This window comes from Zingiber officinale, chromosome 9B, assembly GCF_018446385.1.
Source record: "Zingiber officinale cultivar Zhangliang chromosome 9B, Zo_v1.1, whole genome shotgun sequence".
NCBI lineage: Eukaryota > Viridiplantae > Streptophyta > Magnoliopsida > Zingiberales > Zingiberaceae > Zingiber > Zingiber officinale.
The window spans coordinates 22,020,744-22,040,013 of record NC_056003.1 but is presented as its reverse complement, the minus strand read 5'-3'; the positions used below and the strand labels follow the sequence as shown (position 1 = coordinate 22,040,013).

Below are 19,270 nucleotides of genomic sequence, written 5' to 3'. Positions count from 1 at the left end.
CTGATCGTTGATGAAAATTTTTGATGAAATTTAATCGATCATCTTTAAGATAATTAAGGTAAGTTGCATGTTTGGTGTTAATTAAAAATAAATAAATAAATAAAGATAGAAACTCAAAGTGATGCAATGCAATTTGAATATATAAATTATTGATATAAATAAATTGAGGTTTTCTAATATCCTTTTTCAATTTGTCAATTTTCGGTGTAATCTCTAATAAGATTTGTCACTTTTCTATTTATTTATTTTTATTATATTTTATTTAAATAATACAAATACTATTTAATTTAAATAATTTAAATACTATTTTTATAGTTATTGAAAATATCAATTTTTATAAGTTTATCTATGTAATATGTTATTTTACTTCATATACTATTTTACTTAATATAGAGTAATGTTATGTTATCTGACTTCCCTTGAGCATCTCATATTTCTAGATATTCAAGATTGATGGGGGCGTGGGACGAACATCTTTTGTCATTTTTAGATATCCAAACACTTTCCAATACCTTGCACACTCAGTTGAGTATGAGAGTCAGACAACGTAACAAATCCGACTTGTTGTAATCATATTTTATACACAAACTGTTATGAAGTATGAGCTAAAAACTATATTACAAATAAAAAAAAGATTAATAGCTATATCTATTCCAATATTTATTAATGTAACTCTATTTTAATAAATTTAATTCCTTAATAATTATCCTGCGGTGAATTTAGTATGCACTTACTATTGTCATTGGCATATCATAAAACATGAAAATTTTGATCAAACTTAATATCTTAAAAATTGCGTTTGAGATTAAAATTATTTTTAATTTTGAATTAAATAACATACCATTTATCTTTAATTAAATGTTTAACTCACCTTATATTGATGAAAGTTTGGAGCACTTCACCAAAAAATTTAAAATACTGCTACAGGCCTGGTTGGAAAGAGATTATTCATGAAAAAAATGGATTACTAGGTAATGTGGCATCTCATTAGCGAGTATGATTAGCTATCAATTTATATAATCTAGTTAAGATTCATCGGCCTTCCTTAAAAAATAGGAAGGAAGAAAGTGGAAAACCTTGCAATTTTTTTTTTCTAAATAATCATCCCTCTGTACAAATTGAATTTCCAAATATTATTGAAGACAAAAATATGTACAATGTGACCTTCACAAAGAAGTCGGTTCTTTTCCTTTTTCCTATTTCCATACCTTGATCGTGCCATCTCTGCTACTTGATATCAAAACCCTTTGGCTCAACTTGACTGAGGCTAACGAAAGCACCGAGTCGCGGTGACACCCAGCAGAATCGGTTGCTGCCGTGGAAAGGAGCATCTTCTGAGTCAACTTGGATGTAGCAGGCCGCTTGTTCATCTCCTGTTTGACATTTTCGGAAGCATGTTGAGAAAAGATTTAGCAAATAAGTAGTTTCATTTACTTGAACAGTCAGGCAAAGCATGCATCAACACCGGCAGTTCCTTTGCAATCAAAGAAAAAAAGAGGCACACTTATTGTAGATTTAAGTTTTCAGATCTAAGAAACTTCATAATCACATTAGACATTATCTTCTTGCATGGTAATGCATAAGACAAATTTAATAACCGAGCATAGCATCTACTAATGTCTTTATCCCCAAGCACAATGATCGACAATCTTAATAATTCACCATATCGGCACATGTACCAACCAAGTTTTTCCCCCTCGATATGGTTATTCTTCTCCTATTAGATTACAAGGAAGCAATTTTGCAATCATGGCCTTGCTTGTTCAGTTGTATTTTTGATGATTGAAAGCAACTTTTATTGAGAAAATGCATACAAATGGTCTGTCCAAATAAACACACTGGGAAGCAAAAGTAATAATAAAGATTTAGGTACAATCAAATTTCAACACGATAAGCATTTCAAACTTTTACTTAATAAAATTAAATGAACCATTCATGAGAATTGACTATGCATCTAAATACAACAGAGAGCATGATATAGAAATACATTTGATGTACAAATAATACTAATGAAATATCCAGGAAAGAAGCAAAAAAGAAATAACATAAACTTGAAAATTACCTGAACAATTTGCACACCAAAGCTAGACCTAATATCATAGTATCCATCATTTCCTACACCTTTTGTTGATGGACCGCAGACACAATAACTACGCTCAGGACTGCAAATCATGAAAAAAAAATAATCACTTTTTTTTTAAAAAAAAATCTATTTCACATAAGAACAAGAAAAAAAGATTGGATTTGAATGAGAACCTTGTATGATCCCAGTAACGTATTTTCAAATCTGTTCCTCCAGTCAACAGGTCTCCCCCAGGCAATGGAAGCAATGACCGAATACCCTGAAGACGAGGAGCAGGTTCATTCAACTCATCAATCCTGTATTTGCTATTGATATTTCTTGTCCCATCTAATTTTGGACTTTGCTTGTTAGAAGGCCTTCCTGATACTCGTGAAAAATGGGATGTTTCACCTTCCTGTTCACCACTTGCTACTCTCAACACCTGCAGTTTGTTTGATATATTATTCATGAATGCAACAATTCTCTTCAGGAAAATCACCATACTGCAACTTGACAACAAACAAGGACAAGTACCATTTTCAGGGGGAAAAAAAGCCAAGTAGTAACGAGCTAATCTTTACACAAGGAATATGAATGAGATCTGGAAAAATATCTTGTATTTCCAAATGTAAAAGGCATCCAAAATTCATACGAAGAGCCTTTCCTCTTGCCAGATTCTCATAAATATACAGTTATTTCATTTTATCAAGATGGACCAGATTCAACTTAGTCTGAAGCCCTCTAATTTGTTTGACCTGAGTGGCACATTTTGTGCAGGCAATAGGATGGTTTAGGCATCTAGTAAAAGGTAGGATCGTGACTTCCATACACTAATCATACATATCTCACTGTCATCTTTAAAGAAGAGGTGTGTGGATGTCTGAGGTCCGGCTCCACAGAAGGTGCACAAACTAATTTTATTATGTTTGGGGTGAGATAAAATCATTGTGCAACTCAAGTAAACTCAGTCTAAAAAATACTCTAACAATATCTTAATATCCCACGCACTAAACAGGTAGGTGGGTGCATCAAGGACTCATAAACAAAGTAGAAACTACTGAAAATACATATACAATGTAGTAATGCTTATAAATATAGTTGCACACCTGGATAAACGAGTATTAAAAAAAAATTCAAATGTTATAAATCTGCGCTTCAGATGGAAAAAGTCAACAAATAGCTTGTAAACAAAACATGATGACCATTTTGTAAGCCATGTAAATTACACAAACTTTTATGTAAAATAAACTTTATGGTATATCTCAATGAATACATTATAGTCAAGAGCCTTACATAAAATTGCATCACTTCAACAACAACAATAACAACCAAGCATTTTCCCACTAGGTGGGGGCGGCTGTATGAATCCTTTTACGCCATTGAGCTCTATCTCCTATTATATCATCATCTATATTTAAATAAATTTTATCTTGTTTTATTATTGCTAACCAAGTCTTTTTTGGTCTTCCTCTTCCTCGTTTGATATGCATGTTTATCATAGTTTCACATCGCCTAACTGGAACATTTATTTACTTATTTACTTTAATACACCGTAGAGGAAAAGTGAGTGGTCTTAAGTACCTGATGACAGCTTCCATTCTCAGCGTCCCAGAGGGAGACTTCATTACTTCCAGAAGCAACATAAACTAATGGCCTTGACACAGCACCCACTGAGTTCAATGGTGGAATTAGTAAGCATAGCTTCTCAACAGGGCAAACCATGGGATAGTGCCATGAATTCACAGGCAGAAGGAACCTAAGATCCCAGAGTGTCAGAACACCTCTAGAAGAACCAGATACAAACCAGTTTCCACATTGACCCATTACAAGAGATGAGGCATATCCCTCATTTGGAAGAGATTTGAATGTCCAGGCATCAGAATTTGCCCTCGTATCCCAGAGATGAACTCCACAATGCTGGGTGGTGAATAAAACAGTCTGATTAATGCAACTATCTGCACTAGAGCAGTTCAACACGCTAAGAATTGCGCCTTCACCAATGTTTCTGTTCTGGATATCAGCAATACCAGAATACTTTTCAATTACATTACTGAACCCTCTACTTATGTAATCTACAGAAAATAAATGAATCATTCCATCACTTGCACCAACGACCACTTGGGCAGTTCCTCGAAGCATAGTTGCACATAAAGCTCGACAACCATCAAGAGAATATGTTAACCTAGACCTGAAAGATATATCCTTTTCCAACTTCCTAGTATCCCATATCTTAACAGTCGAATCATCTGATGCACTTATGAAAAAGGTATGGTCATTAGATACAGTTACATCATTCACAGAAGATCTGTGCTCTTGAAGATGAGCAACCAAAACTCCACGTGGTTTCCATCCTGTATCAGGAACTGAAGATGCTCTTGCAAAGGTAGACAATCCACTAAACTCAGATTGTGAGGCATCATCCAACGAGCTTCCCTTCAAAGTGTCATAAACAGTGATATCCTGAAACTTACTGGTAAGAAATGCAGATTGCTCAGAGTTCCTAGGTTCAACATCAGCTTGCTTTTGCACTTGTTTGATGTGGGTGCTGATGTTTAAAAAAGTGCTTGAAACAAGTTTGGGTGGAACTGAATTAGATAAGCCAAATGGCTTGTCGAGAGGTTCCAAACGTGGCATGCATGAAGCGGCGACCCCTTTTGGATTCCATTGAAATGAAGATTCAGGACCAATACCAGATGCAAGTTTATCACGACTAACATAATACAAGGGTATGCCATCAGTAGGTCCATCGCAAAGAGAATTATTAGCCGCCGTGATCTGTGGAGATGTGAATGAAGAAAATTGAGTTTTTTCAGAATAGACAGAATCCCGTGTATCCACTGAACCAGAAGTCCGGAAAGATATCCCTGTTTTCACAGCTACATCCTCCACAACAGGTAGAGATGCATCCAGTGTCATATTGGCTGCATAATTTCCACTTTGTGCATTTGATTTTCTTTTGGCAGAAATCTTGGTGGATTTTATGTCTCCAGAAACCTTTCTAGTGTGTTCAATGGTTTCCCACTGATTGGAATATGTTGATGAGCTATACCATATCCTTCTTTGTCTTTCCAACATGTCAGAGCTCCTTGCATTTTCCAGAACTTGATGGTATACTACTTTAGAGACTGGAGGCTTCAGGCATGAAAGCAGAGATGTTTCAGAAGATAACGAAGCTGGGACCCTGTCTAAAAAAGGGCGTAAGACTGGAGAAAGATAAACGTGCGAATCTACTGGTCCTAAACTCTTGCTACTAGCAGCAATGAACGTAACAGCTGATCTTCTAACCCAATTGATTGGATAACACAACAGGGGGAAAGCTTTCTCAATCAACCCAAGAAGCATCCTTTTTCGCAGAAAACCACTTTTGCACAGTACAGACAAACAATCCAAACCATTCACAATTACAGCATCCATTTCATCACTTAATGCTTGCTCAATGTATGGTAAAAGATATTCCTCCACACTCACTTGACCAACAAAATAGCAGACGAAAGTTATCTGTCTATAGAAAGCTGCTCGGAGCTGCTCATCCCGATCATTGAGAAATGCTGGAAGGATGGGCAATAAGAAATCATTACTATGCTTCTTACCAGAGAAGTAACATAGATGGCCAATATCCTGCAGGAGAGCTCGACGGACATTTGGGGTTTGCTTAGGACCCATCACCAATTCTTGCACAATTTCAGCTATCAATTTCCTTAATTGCATAAGCTGACTATCAACTTTTTGGCCCTGTTGTTTTCCTGGTGACTCTGCAACATGAGATTGTTGTTTGGGGCCTAGAGTTGATTTGTCAAGAGGTCCTCCATCAGCTATGCTCTCAGCCCGAACCAAAAATCTATAAGCAGTCAAGGCAATCGTAGAAATATTACTAGCATAACAAATCCTAACACTTTCCTCTGGATCATCAGGGAGCATGGAAAGCATTGGGAGAATATACTCAGGAAAAATCATTGCATCACTAGGAGGGAAATCTTGGACAAGAGTTAAAATGTCACACAATGTTTCAAGAGCAGCACAGCGAACAATAGCAGCTGGGTCAGAAAGCATTGCAATAACATATGGAAGGACATGTTGCAGACGATCTTCATCATCAGTGTACAAGGAAGCAGTTTTCAGGAGGATGAGACCAGCCCTTCTCAGCTGTGGCTGCTTCACACTTCTTATGCAAGAACATACTAACGATGCAATCAGGACCATGCCATCACAACTGTTTTTGTCCCCTGTGCTGGGAAAAGATGGGATACAGTATGTATCTGTCTGGCTATCATAAACATTCATCAAAGAGTCCAGATCGCCTTTCAAGATGTTTCTTAGAAATAGTAAATCTTTCTGCTTGTGTCCCTGGGAATCATTTGATAACTGATCTTTCATGATCTTTGATTGCTTAGAAAATGTAGTGTAGTCAGTACCAGAATCATTAGTAGGCAAGATTATACCATTCCTCTGTGTTACATCTGTGTGTGTACAACAATTTATTTGTTCTACATCCCTCAGGAGCGAAGTGATAGCTCCAACAAGCTGAACCTGGCCTGCAATTTCACTTTTCTCTAGACTGCTTCTTGCATTCCCCCTAGCCAAAAGCATATTTTGAGTCACACCTTCCATATGAAACCCTTCTTCATCTATAAGTTTGGGAGAGGCAGATGAGTCAATAATCACATCCTCTGATGACCTGACACTCATCATTTGTGCATGAATCTTATGGAATGCTCTTTCAATTGCTGCAACCTATGTAAGAAACAAATGGCGCATTTTACTAGGATGAGATTAAAAATATCTTGCAACTATAATCAGCAGAGGCATTCTCACCCTTGCATCCGAATCAAGAGGAACCAAATAAGAGAAGAATTTGTGAAGAGATGGTGAGAAATAGCTTGGAAATATTGAAGATGCATAATTCTGCAAGTAACTTTGACAGGATAGCCTTGCATTTGGCTCCAACTGAATCATATGAAGAATCATTTTCCGGACACCTTCATCTTGTATCTACAATAGTTACACATAAGATAAGTTATAGTTAACGAATCTTAAATTATTTAACCATAAGCAAGATATTACAACAAATAGATAATATAATGAGGGATGCTTCCAAGCAAAAGGCCAAAGATAGAAATCAACTCGAGTTCCCTTCTCAAAAAAAAACAGAAAAAGAAAATAGTTCTTGAAGTTATTACATAAAACGAGGCGAAATCTTCATAAATTGGATAGATGTCCAAAGATATACCTTTTCTAGGCACTGACTAGGGTCATATTGCCCTCGCCGGTATGCAAGTAGCTGGGATAACTCAAACAATGGTTGTCCTTCCAAGAAAAGTTCAGCAATAACACATCTGAAAGGAAAAGACTGTAACATCTCATTAACCATTTATAGGATTGACTTAAATCGTTTATCCATTTAAACCACTTAGCCAGAAAAAGAAATTACAGCTCAGTAGGGGTAAACACACTAGGACTTTGAACTAGATCAACATGCAATACATTTAATTTAATGTCCACAAATCATTCTGACCTAGGCATCCTCGATCAAACTTACACCAAACTCATCTATCGGATTGGGAACTTGGCTTCAACATATACAAAATCCTATACTTAGCAATTTATAGGAACTCATCTAGAATAGTTACATTACTTTAAAAAAAATAAAGAAAGACAAAAACAAGACAATTATTGATTTCTTCATCATCTTATTTTGCTGGTTAATAATTAGCAGAGAATAAGTGATGTATGAAAAAAAAGGCATTGAACTACGTTTCTCTAGGAACTTGATGCACATAGATCCTTGAAATATGAACTGTTTAAACAAAGGTTTAAAATTTCAAACCGTGTCAGAGTTTCAATTTATGATCGGATGATGCAGTTTTGATATCATATTGTACTATGCCGATATGGTTTCAGTATTTTCTTAATATTAAATATATTAATTAAAAATATTTTAATTAGTATTGGATTATGATAGATGCTTACTATTGAGTTATATTTATGATATTGAATGTTGAATTCAAATTTTAATTATCTCATGAAATGTTTGATTCTTATTAAATCTTTTATAACAATTATTTAGTAATTTATAAAATTAAAATCAACAATTTTATTATTATTGCGCATAATTAAATAGTCTTTATCATAATTCTATTGCAGAGACACAAAATTCAAGAATTTTCTTTTGTGATGGCGATGAAGATTGATCTTTAGTTTCAAATTTTCACTACAGAGGCATCAAGTCTGAGATCTTGCTTTTATAATGGTCATGAAGCTTCATCTGTCTTTAGATAAATTTTGATGATTTTAAGAATTGATTATGTTTTTATTTGAAAGCTTCAAACTATTAATTAATATAATTTTTGTATTTTGAGAATATATAAAAATGTTGCCTAAATTTTATATTGTATAGTAAAAGGATAAAGGGATGATGACTGATATATTGTGTGTGGGATCTAATATGTATGACAAAATGATGTTGAACACAAACTCTACGATATAATATGTCAGTCAGGACCATTATATAACTGAAACCTGAAAACTGGATTATTCAAAAGAATGGTATAAAGTGCCAATATTTTTAAGACAGCACATCCGAATCACATCATTTTAGAAACTAAATGAAATTTGTAATGAGACGACATAGGCAAAACTGTAGGCAATCCGCATCAACAAATATACTACCTTCAATACAACACTGTAATCCCACAAATGACTTTAAGTTTCAAATCAAAATTAGCGCTTCAAAGTTGATAAGTACTCTGGTATCACAAGATCAGTTAGCTATGCTAATATCATTCTCACGTCTAATAAAAGGGCAGCCCGGTACATGAAGCTCCCGACATGCGGGGTCCCGGGGAAGGATCCATTGTACGCAGTCTTACATTGCTTTTTGCAAGAGGATGTTTCTTATACCCTCCAAGAAACCCCTGAGATCTCAATATAGATTTTTTTTTTCACGTCTAATAAAAGAAAAAAAAATCTATATTGAGATCTCAGGGGTTTCTTGGAGGGTATAACTTTTATTGAATTGTGGAACTGAAATAATAGTCTTATAGCTATGTTCTGGCTATCACTGACATTATGCTTAACGGGATTAATTTAAAGAACTCAAATGAAATTAATTTAGATAACACAGCTGAAATGATAAAACTAACTGGAAGGAAATAAAGATTCTATATTAAGTTGTAAACACACATACCCCATGGAGAAAATGTCCATCGATGGTTTTAATGGTGCATCTGGTGCAACAGGTGATTCACCTCCATGATCATAAAACCTCTGAAAGAAGAATAACAGCAGAGATTGATTTCCTTCTCTAATAACACAACTATAGAAATGTAAATAGAAACACGTCAAAGATTATAAATATGAATCCAAAAATTAAACCATACCAAGTACTTTTATGGATTCTAGGGAGAATTTAATCATGAAATTTAAGGAAATTTGGTGTCTCGAAGAAGGCAAATGCGAATATGCCTATCCATATAAGTTGCAGAAAACTCAGTAATTGAAAAGTATCATCATCTAGATTTGGAACAATAATATAGATGCTAAATTGATATGTTCTTTCTTTTTCTGCTTATGTATGTTAAGTGTCATTCCCAAAAGAATATTATAATCTTTTCATTCCAGTAACAAGAGTTAAGAACAATCAATCTCTTTGCGGACGTAACCGAGTCGGTAACCATGTGGCAGATTTGCAGCATGAGGCAAGGGTCGAATCACGACGAAGCCATGGAAAATGCCCTCCCACATGGGGTGCCAGCTTGTTACTTGATTTACCTGCCTGTATCTAGCTGTGGGGGCTGGCAATATTGGGCCGTTTGGAGTGAACAATATCACCTTTTGCAGCATTAATATTGGTAGTTCCCACAAAGGAATGGACTGATGGTATATATAATGCTTTAATTATCCATGAAGCTGTTGCATCATACGTGGTTGGGATTCCTCCAAAGACTGAGTGCAATGAAAAATTGTATAATATAGTCATCTTGAGCTTCTCATTTGCTCTTAGGCAAAAGATAATTGTCCATTTATTCAAGGATACTTTCATCATCAATATCCGTCAACAATAAAAAACTTTACACAAATTTATGGGACCACATGATATTCATCATAGCACCTTGTTATAGTGCACGACAATTAGTTTAGTACATTGCACCTTTCACTTCTCTTTCATCCTTGTAGAAACTTCCAATATGCCTCCCGCATATGATTGCACTAATGGCACATAGAATATTGCAATGCTCAACAGGAGCACCTATTGACAAAGGGTTGGTTCTCTCCTTCAAAGACTGTGAGGTTAATATCAATTACCAAAAGGGTCATCCTAAGACCATCCTCTCTTTCTGATTTGCTTATGCAGGCATATTTATACAGTTTTTCAAGTATGTCTTCATGAATAATATCAATTACCAAAAGATTTAAAATTAATATATGAAAAATACAGGGTATTCTGTGCAGCACCTTGTTAGAGTGCAGGGCAATTCAGTCTAGTACATTGGCCACCTTCCCCTTCTGTTTCATACTTTGTTGAAACCTGTAAACTGTCACGCTTAAGGCTATATTGGGACAATGCCTAATACTCAAGCCTCAAAGTATCTTGCAGTGTTGTAAATGGCAGTAGGCGGCGGTGATGGCGGGGCGGTCAGTGACCGCCTACCATCTCGGCCGCCTAGGCACTGCCTAGGTGGTGCTAGACAGTTGATTTTTTAAAATTATTTTATATAGATAATATTATAAATAGCCACTATTCTTATATTTACTTTTAATAAAATATGTTAATTTAACATAAAAATATAATATAAATATTTAAAATAAAATATATATGAGATAATTTTATTAAGCTTCAATTAAATCTATTTAAATTATCTCAATCATAGCTAGGAGTTGATTAAAATTATTAACCTAAGTTAAATTAAATTGTGTACCCTGTTTTGGCCAAGCGACTAGTCCGACGCATCACCAAGCCTGGCATCGGCAGGCCAGGCGTTGTGTCCGAGCCCGTTGTCGAGCTCGAGCGACCCGTCGTAGGGCTCAGGCGACGTGTACGAGCTCGCATGACACGTCCAAATGTGTTGTTGGGACCGGGCGACACTTCCAGGCCCTTCGTCGGGCACGGACGATGCATCCGGGCTCGCACAACGCATCCAAACTAGTTGTCGGGCCGAAGTGATGCGTCCAAACATGTCACGGTGCTGAAACGGCGGCAGTGGAGGCGGCGGTTCCATGCGCAGCCATGGCAGAAAGAGGTGAGTTATCGCCTAAAGCACCGCTTTTGCCTGAGGCGGTGAAAAGGCGGTGTCGTTGCCTCCCGCCTCCCGCCTAGGCGGTCGCCTCGACCACCATTTAGAACACTGGTTTCTTGATATAACAGGTATATGGTCCAACTATCTTTAGGCCAGCAACCTTTTCTCTTTCAATATCTCATCCTCTGTGCTCTTCTCACTCGAAAATTATCACATTCCTCTTCATAATCATTCACCTCAAATTTAGACTTGTTTCAATCATTAGCAACTTCTACTGCTACAACAACATAACTTCCTCCCATATTGACTTGGAAAATCATGGTCTTCATATAATCTGATTTTCGCTTGGCTACCATAGCCTTCATAACCTCTGAAATGTTGACCCACTTATCTCCTCTAGCTTTGCTAACCGCTGCAACTGACTTATTAAAATCATTATTTTACGTAGAAAGCGTTCCTCAATTCTTCCATGAAGATCTAAAAGAACCAAGAGGCCTCTTGAGCTTATTCGGATCCATGTTGACCTTCAAGTTCCATGGTTTTTTAGTCACTTGTTCAGGTTCATCTCAATCCCTTCCCCAAAAGCTTGGTATCAACCTTTCTGGGTTGCTTGGACTGAGGTTTCCCACTCTTCATCTTGAGATCTTAAGATTAGGGCTTCAAAAGGGCCAAGGAGAAGCAAAGACCTAAAGAGCACAGGACATACATTGCTTCAAAGTGTCATGACCAGATTAATGACCACATGGACACTCCGCTAAACCTCCAAGAGAAAAATAAAAAAGTAATAATAAAAAAGGTCTAAAGCCCATAGGCACGAACCCAATTTGAGTAAAACAAGGAGTATTAAATTTCTTTATGAAACAATGGTGTAATGGTGAAAAACAAAGGCACAATTCCAAAAAAAAAGAAGGATGTCAACAATCAAAAACCATTTTTAGAACTGAAACATTTATTGTTCATCTTATCTCAAATATTCCTCTTTGTCTCAAATGACACACTGCTCAATTCTTATTTCACCAACACTTTCCCTCCTTTTTTTTTATCTTTTGGTATCATGTGTATGATTTAGGAAGAGATTAGGTACTGTTTGTTCCTCTAACATCTCATTCTCTTTAAGTCCACCAAAAAAAAAAGAATATCACTAACTCATATCCTCCTATCTCAGGGTCTACATTGAAACTCTTCTCGTTGTGGATGCAATAACTTTTTTCATTCATTCCATTGATTAAAAAATTTAAAAGATTGACTGGTCCTTCATTTTCAATATTTTCCTTTCACTTTTCTGAGTGTATGTAAAAATGTTATCAGTTACCTCTTTGACATCTTCTCATCTCTCGGAGTAATATCTTGTTCTCTATAAGTATCTACTAGAATCCTCTCTCTCTCTTTCCTTTGACTTTTCACAAATTCACTTGATTTTCAAAAACTTCAAAGCATGTAATATCATCAATATGAGAGGAGCTAAGAAAGAAAACCATATCAAGCATTTTGCAGATTCTCACCAATTTTGACTTTTGAAGATAAACTCCCATAAAGATTATCAATTTCAATCCAAGTGTTGCATGATTACAGTTTCAAAGACATTGCAATAGCATTGCATCTTCATGATCCAAATCAAGTATCTTCTCTTTTCTCTTTTCTCTTTTCTTTTTTACTTTTGTGGACTTTTTTACTTAGTGAAATAAAGTGGGCATAAATGATTGGGAAAGTGTTAAGAGTTATGGAGTTAACAGATATGCAGTCAACAATTAGTCGTGTAGGAGTTAATAATTATATATAATAAATTATATAATCTATGATTAGTCCAAAATGGTTTATTTAGATATTGGGTGTTATGTCTGCATCTTATATTTCTAACGTATAATAAAACAATGCTCTTTCATAAATAAAATAATTTAATAATCTTTTACAATTCAATAATCTATAAGAGCCTAGCTAGCCACATCAATCTCTTAACATTTTTTCTTTTAGTCTGAGGAACATATGACAAAAAAGTAGCCTCCATTTTGACCACTTAAATTTTCAAGTAGTGTCAGAGTTTCAGAATGATACATTTTTCCTACCATATTCTTTATTTCCTTGCAAATATAAAAGTATACTAATTATATAAGTGTATATTAATTATAAAACATTATTTTATTAATATTTGAGAACAATAGATGTTGACAAGTTTCAAATGATATAGGTAGATGTTGAACATCTTTTGAATGTTACGATGAAGAAGCATTCTTATCTAACCACTTAGTTGAGTAAAGTTGGTTTAAGCACTCTTGGAATAATATTTTTATAGAGTGCAACTTTGATATGAACTGTGAGATCCCTTCGATCCAAATCCAAAATGAGGATACATGTTCAACTCAACCTATATGAGCACTATCTCGTAAAATGTTTAGTGCTTATTGAATTTTTCTACAATAACCAGTAAGTTAAGGTATAAATTTAACCTATACTTTTGTTATTATTGTATAAATAATAAAAGCGAATAAACTTCAACTCTTAAACGCTTAAAGTTTGATTGTAGAGGTCATGACTCAATTTCTTCCTCGGACTATTCTACTACTATTTCAAATCCAACAACTTGCATCCATAATGATCATGGAGATTAGTTCCCAGCTTCAGTATGTTTAGATATATAGTGAATTAAAATTGTCACAAGTTTGAAATTTTGATAATTACTGGAATTGCTTATTTTATGTTTTACATATATTTGTCAATATGCTAAAGTTACTATTGGAATTTGCTAAAGCTTGGTATTATTTGGATCTAATCAACTTCAAATTATTCATGAAATGTAATGTGGGTTTTGCATTTTGATAATATTCAGAAGTGTCAATAAATTTTGGTTTAAGAATGCACATAAAATCAAATTCCTTGTGTAGTGAGGGTATGGTGGCTTTGGCTTATTAACGCATTGTCTACATACCTATATATATATCATAATTATTGGGTGAATAAGTGTTCACTCTATATGTTTATATTTTTCTATTTAAAAAAAATTGTTGCCTATTATACTTGATTTTATAATGACTTTATGTAAATTTTCAAACATTGGATACCTTGTTATTGTTAGATAAAAACAAACACATATATTTCTCTTCCTAAAAAAAAATTTAATGCAAAACACTACTAATTAAAATGAATTTAGTTGCTAATATCAAAACAGAGTGTTATCGGATGGGAGGATCGTTTCTTGTATCATCCTTGTAAGATCAACTCCATAGTTTCCAACATCCAAATTAAATAATTATCCATATTGATTTCTTTACATGTCCATCAACATGTTTCGGTTCACTATTGGAGTTAAACTTGGACACTGGAATTAGAATTTTTTAGCACAACATAATAATACCCACGTGTCACTGAGTTCTAGTATGATGGATAATTGTATGATGCATAAGAGTATAATAAAAAAAGCTAAGAGTACAATGAAGCTTAATCAAAATCAATCTTAGGTAAATTCTCCCACATATCTTGAGTTTCATCTGCCACCCTTATATCGACATTAATATCGACTCTTAATAGCTTTGACACTATCATCATCATCCTAGGTTGCATATGTAACCTTGCTCACGTATCCAAGGGTCAGGTATTGAAGTCGAAGGAATATAAGTTTTAACACCACTCAGTGCATCTCCACTACCATTGCATCAATCAACAACTGCAATTGCACTGTTATCAAACTAACTATCAACATTTTAAAATTCTCATCGGATTGTTGGGTTAGAAGGCGATTATGTTCATCACTCTCACTATTCTCATCACTCTTTCCTTTATGAGCTAGTTTCTATAGAATAATTTAAAAAGATTTCTCTTTCTCTCCTCCATGTTCATCACTCTCATCATATTCATCATTCTTTTCTTTGTTGTGGTTGGAATTTTAGAGTTGAGATGTTTAAGAATGTCAAAGTCAAGATCCAAACAATAGAAATCCTTAGTCAAAAGCTTCATCATCATCTTACTCACAGGCATTTACTCTCTGTTGCAACTTTTTAATTTGTTGGATGACGAATTGAAATGGTTATGGTGGATTTCTTGCTTTGTCAAGTAATATATTCCACCAATTTATCATTAGATCATCACAAACTAAACGAATGCAATATCATATAGGTGTACATTATTGACTTTGTTTTTTTCCTTCTCTTTTGCTATAGCACTTAATTGAAGGCACATATTATAAAGGACAGTTGATGCATGAAACTTCTGCCAATGTCGAGTCCCGGAAAGGGTCATAGCACATTGGATCTATTATACATACCCTTCTCTTGCATTGCAAGAGACTGTTTCCGCGACTCGAACCAATGACCACAAGGTCATACAGCAACAACTTTACCGTGGCGTCAAGGCTACCCTTCTGAAGGCACATATTATAATAAATGTAAATAATCTCTCTAATCGAGATGCGAGACAATTTTATAAATTCCTATAAATGAGGAAGAAACCAGCAAATTCCTTTAGCAACCACTTAAGATGTCATTTGCGCGAAAATCTATACTATAATCTTTTTTGGATTAGGGGGTTGTAAGACAAATAAGTGAACAAAATTAAAATACTGTTCTATATGTATGTGTTGATAATGACTAATAATAAATTATTTTATATTTACCAACATCCAATTTGTATCCATATGACATTCAAAAAGATCACTAAAAGAATCATATATCTCTCAAAATATTTGACTATCATTAATAGCCTCATATCTAATTCTCTATTTAATTGTAGTCTCGATATTATGCTTCTAAGAGTCACTAGGAGATCATCATTTGTGTCTAAACTCACATATACATAAAAGAAAGTCAACAGAGGAGCTACACTAAGAAATCGTAGTTTCTAATTGTACTCCATTAGACAGCTGAACTAAAAATAAATTTTACTTAATTACTTACTCAATGCTTGTTGAAATAAATTAGTACGAATTATACTCCTATAATCTTTTAGTTTTAAAAATAGGACTATAAAAATTAGACAAAGTGAATTAGAATTTTTTAAAAAAAACAAGAGACCAAAAATTGACAAAGGATTCATCTTGTCATGCGTCAAAGCGTGTTGAATATTAACACGGTAAAATATTCATATGCACAATTGGCACGGATGGCATTCAAGAAATTCTCCAAATCAATTAGTATCAAATTTTGATAATCTACCTGAACGACATGTTTCAACCATGTTGCCAAACAAAGATAAGATTTCAAATCATGATAGATTTTATTTAATATCACCTTAATCTCTATATTTTCTTTTGCTATCTTTAGAAATATGTAAATTTCCTTCATGTTATACTCAATTTCTAGCTTGTTATGCAAACATTCCCAGGCTTGAAACTTTATTAAACTTGTAACAAATTTTTATATTTAGCAATTTCTTATCATCTAATACCTATGACACACCGAATAGAAAGCTACCACCTCTATTGCTTACATGCAAAAGTATTTAAAATCGAAATAGACAACACTTAAATGTCTACATTATTGTCGAATATTTACTCTTGCACTTTAAGTCGTCACTTGACATCCCTATTGATCATATGTAAAAGTTTTAGTATATGGTCGGGTCAAAAACTTGGACTCACACCCCTGTTGCATACTTTACGTAAGTTTAAATAAGAAAAACAACATATATATTCATTTTTTTCCTTCTAAAACTGTGGAAATCATTAAAGAATTTTCAGTATGTAGTAGTTTTGTACTTTATGGTGTCATTACTGGTTATTACTTGGATTTTCTTCTTGACTATTCAAGATTTGAGATTATTTATCACTTTCCAACCTTATTTTTCATCAAAATCCAAAGTTTAAAGCATTATCGATGTTTTTCCCAGACACTTTTCTTCCTTCATCCTATTTAATAAGCTCTACTTCTATTGTCTTTAACATCTTAGTATCAGCTTTCTAGTTTTGTTACTAATAGGAACATTCAATTTCAACTATCAATTCCCAAAAACCATATCTAGAGTCATAGGCGAGGTTGATTAATTAAGCATTTATAGGGTGCGGCTACAATTTTATTCATAGTTTTATCTACCTATCCTGTAAAAGACAATTATAACTGAATATAATTACTGCTACTATTGAAAGTAATTAAGTGCTCATTTTTCTTTGATGGTGTGAATTGAGCATTTAAAACAATAATCAAAATAGTACTACTCACTTTTTTTTTCTTAAATTAAAACCTCCATTGCATCGCTCCTTTTCTAAATTTAAATCCAAGTCTTCTAATACTATTTGATGCAAATTTGAAGACAAAGGTTGAAGATGCTAAGAGAACAACATAGCACAAACTCACCTCAGGTGCAAGATAACATCGTCTTCTCCCACCAGTGTCAAAGAAGAATGAAAAATCAGAAGGATCGTCATCTGGTATATATGTTGGCTTGAAAGATGCAAAGTCAGCAAGATATAACCAATTCCAAGAGGTAACTAGGACATTCTCACACTTGATATCACCTAGAGTTAGCAAAACACCCCAATTGTGAATATCTTCAACATAGGGTTTTAAGAGCAAAACATTTCCTTCCTGCAAAGAAAATTGTTCTCACCATGGCAAACTCCTTTATTGTGGCTCTGCTCCACTGCACAAAGTAACTGCACGTGCAAATCAGCTAAGTTCAGGCCCATATTTAGAAAGGAACAGGACACACTGAAGGTAAAAATGGATTAAAACACGTGGATACAATTTCATAAATCTACAGATTTTCAAGTGGGAGGAGAAACATTATTTCAAAACAATTGTATTGCCAAAAGATGATTAATCATTTCATAGTAATGAAAGAAATACCTGAAATGCCAACCATTTTTTCTCAATAAGGCTGAGGAATGGTCTGGTGCTCAGCCGATCATGAAGGTTGCTGAAGAAGTATTGCCTCAAAAGATAGGCAGCCTTATCGGTTTCCAGCCAGAACTATATGCCAACCACGAGAGGTTAGAAACAATGCTTAAACAGAACCAAAAACAAAACATAAAGAAAAAAAAAAGAAAAAGAAGCATGAGATGCAGACCATCATTTAAATGGCTTAACTACACAAGCAACTATTTTCTCCACTAGAAATGAAAATTTCTTCATTTGTTCACCAATATAAGAATTAATCCCCTTATACAGGTGTTAGACAAATGCAAAAAATAAATAAACAAATAATGAATGAGTTCTAGGTCAGGTTCCAAAATAAAAGTGACTGAAAATCAAGACTTTCAACTGCCTGACGTTATACTATGCTACAGAGATAGATACCAGAAAGTTAGCACATAAGTTCCAAGAAATTCAGCTGTTAACCATCAAAAGCATGTTGGTCAATTAAAACAATGCTCACTTGGAACGGCCAAACATGGGGATGCTGTACGGACTGGAAGATATCCCTAATCTGAGCCAACCTCCTCTCATACTCCTACAAAAGCAGTCGCATCAGGTAGCTCGCCTTAAACAACAAGCTCGATAAATCAAGGAGCCAAAGTGAGGGAAAGTAACCCTAAGGTCGAGGGGTTCGCCGCGCTTGAAATAAACCTTGACGAGGACTAGGCCTTCGTCATGCTTGCAGAGTATGGATTTGAAGAAGCGTCCGCGTCCGAGGAGCTCCACAAGCACCAAATTATAACTGGAAGGGAGGTCGTGGAGGTAGTACTCCGACGCGGACACCTGGGTCGTTCTTGCGATCTTATTCCCCATGGCTCCGCCGTTCCCTGAAAAAGTAGCTCGGATCCTCTCTTCCGCCCCTCTCCCCTCCTTCTCCTAGTTCTTATCTGATCGAGATCGAGCGGCGTGGATCGCAGACAATGCGAGAATGGAGTTGTATTAGGGTTCTCCCATGACTCCTTGGTTCTTAATTACAATCAACGCGCGGAGAGCAATTTGTAGGGAGTCGGTGCTCCTCTCCTATCCACCACGTCGGCGTAAGGGTCGTCGGTGGCGTCGCAGTTGCTCCGGCGCTCCTCTCTCTCTCTCTCTCTCTCTCTCTAGATGGATAATGAATCGAAGGAACGGGAACAAGT

The 19,270-nt window shown here is 35.0% G+C and overlaps 1 protein-coding gene across 1 annotated transcript; it reads right to left on the bottom strand.

The window, feature by feature from the left end:
• Positions 1-1,068: 1,068 nt before the first annotated feature.
• Positions 1,069-19,270, bottom strand: LOC122024931 (serine/threonine-protein kinase VPS15-like). The gene is made up of 12 exons (XM_042583670.1): positions 18,750-19,270; positions 18,595-18,669; positions 18,066-18,188; positions 17,827-17,872; positions 17,574-17,734; positions 9,246-9,325; positions 7,290-7,395; positions 6,875-7,051; positions 3,644-6,793; positions 2,257-2,504; positions 2,063-2,162; positions 1,069-1,373 (listed from the first exon to the last, which is right to left on the bottom strand). Exons 1-12 carry the CDS (start codon positions 18,945-18,947, stop codon positions 1,197-1,199), a joined length of 4,641 nt encoding a protein of 1,546 aa, XP_042439604.1. The 5' UTR covers positions 18,948-19,270; the 3' UTR covers positions 1,069-1,196.

What these genes read in the sequence shown, in the direction of transcription:
- LOC122024931 (XM_042583670.1), bottom strand. Translation starts at nt 18,947, where the DNA reads ATGGGGAATAAGATCGCAAGAACGACCCAGGTGTCCGCGTCGGAGTAC. An exon ending in CGTTACTGGGATCATACAAG is followed by an intron (nt 2,163 to 2,256) that starts GTTCTCATTCAA and finishes CATGATTTGCAG; the next exon opens with TCCTGAGCGTAGTTATTGTG. An exon ending in TTGGTGTGCAAATTGTTCAG is followed by an intron (nt 1,374 to 2,062) that starts GTAATTTTCAAG and finishes AATGTCAAACAG; the next exon opens with GAGATGAACAAGCGGCCTGC.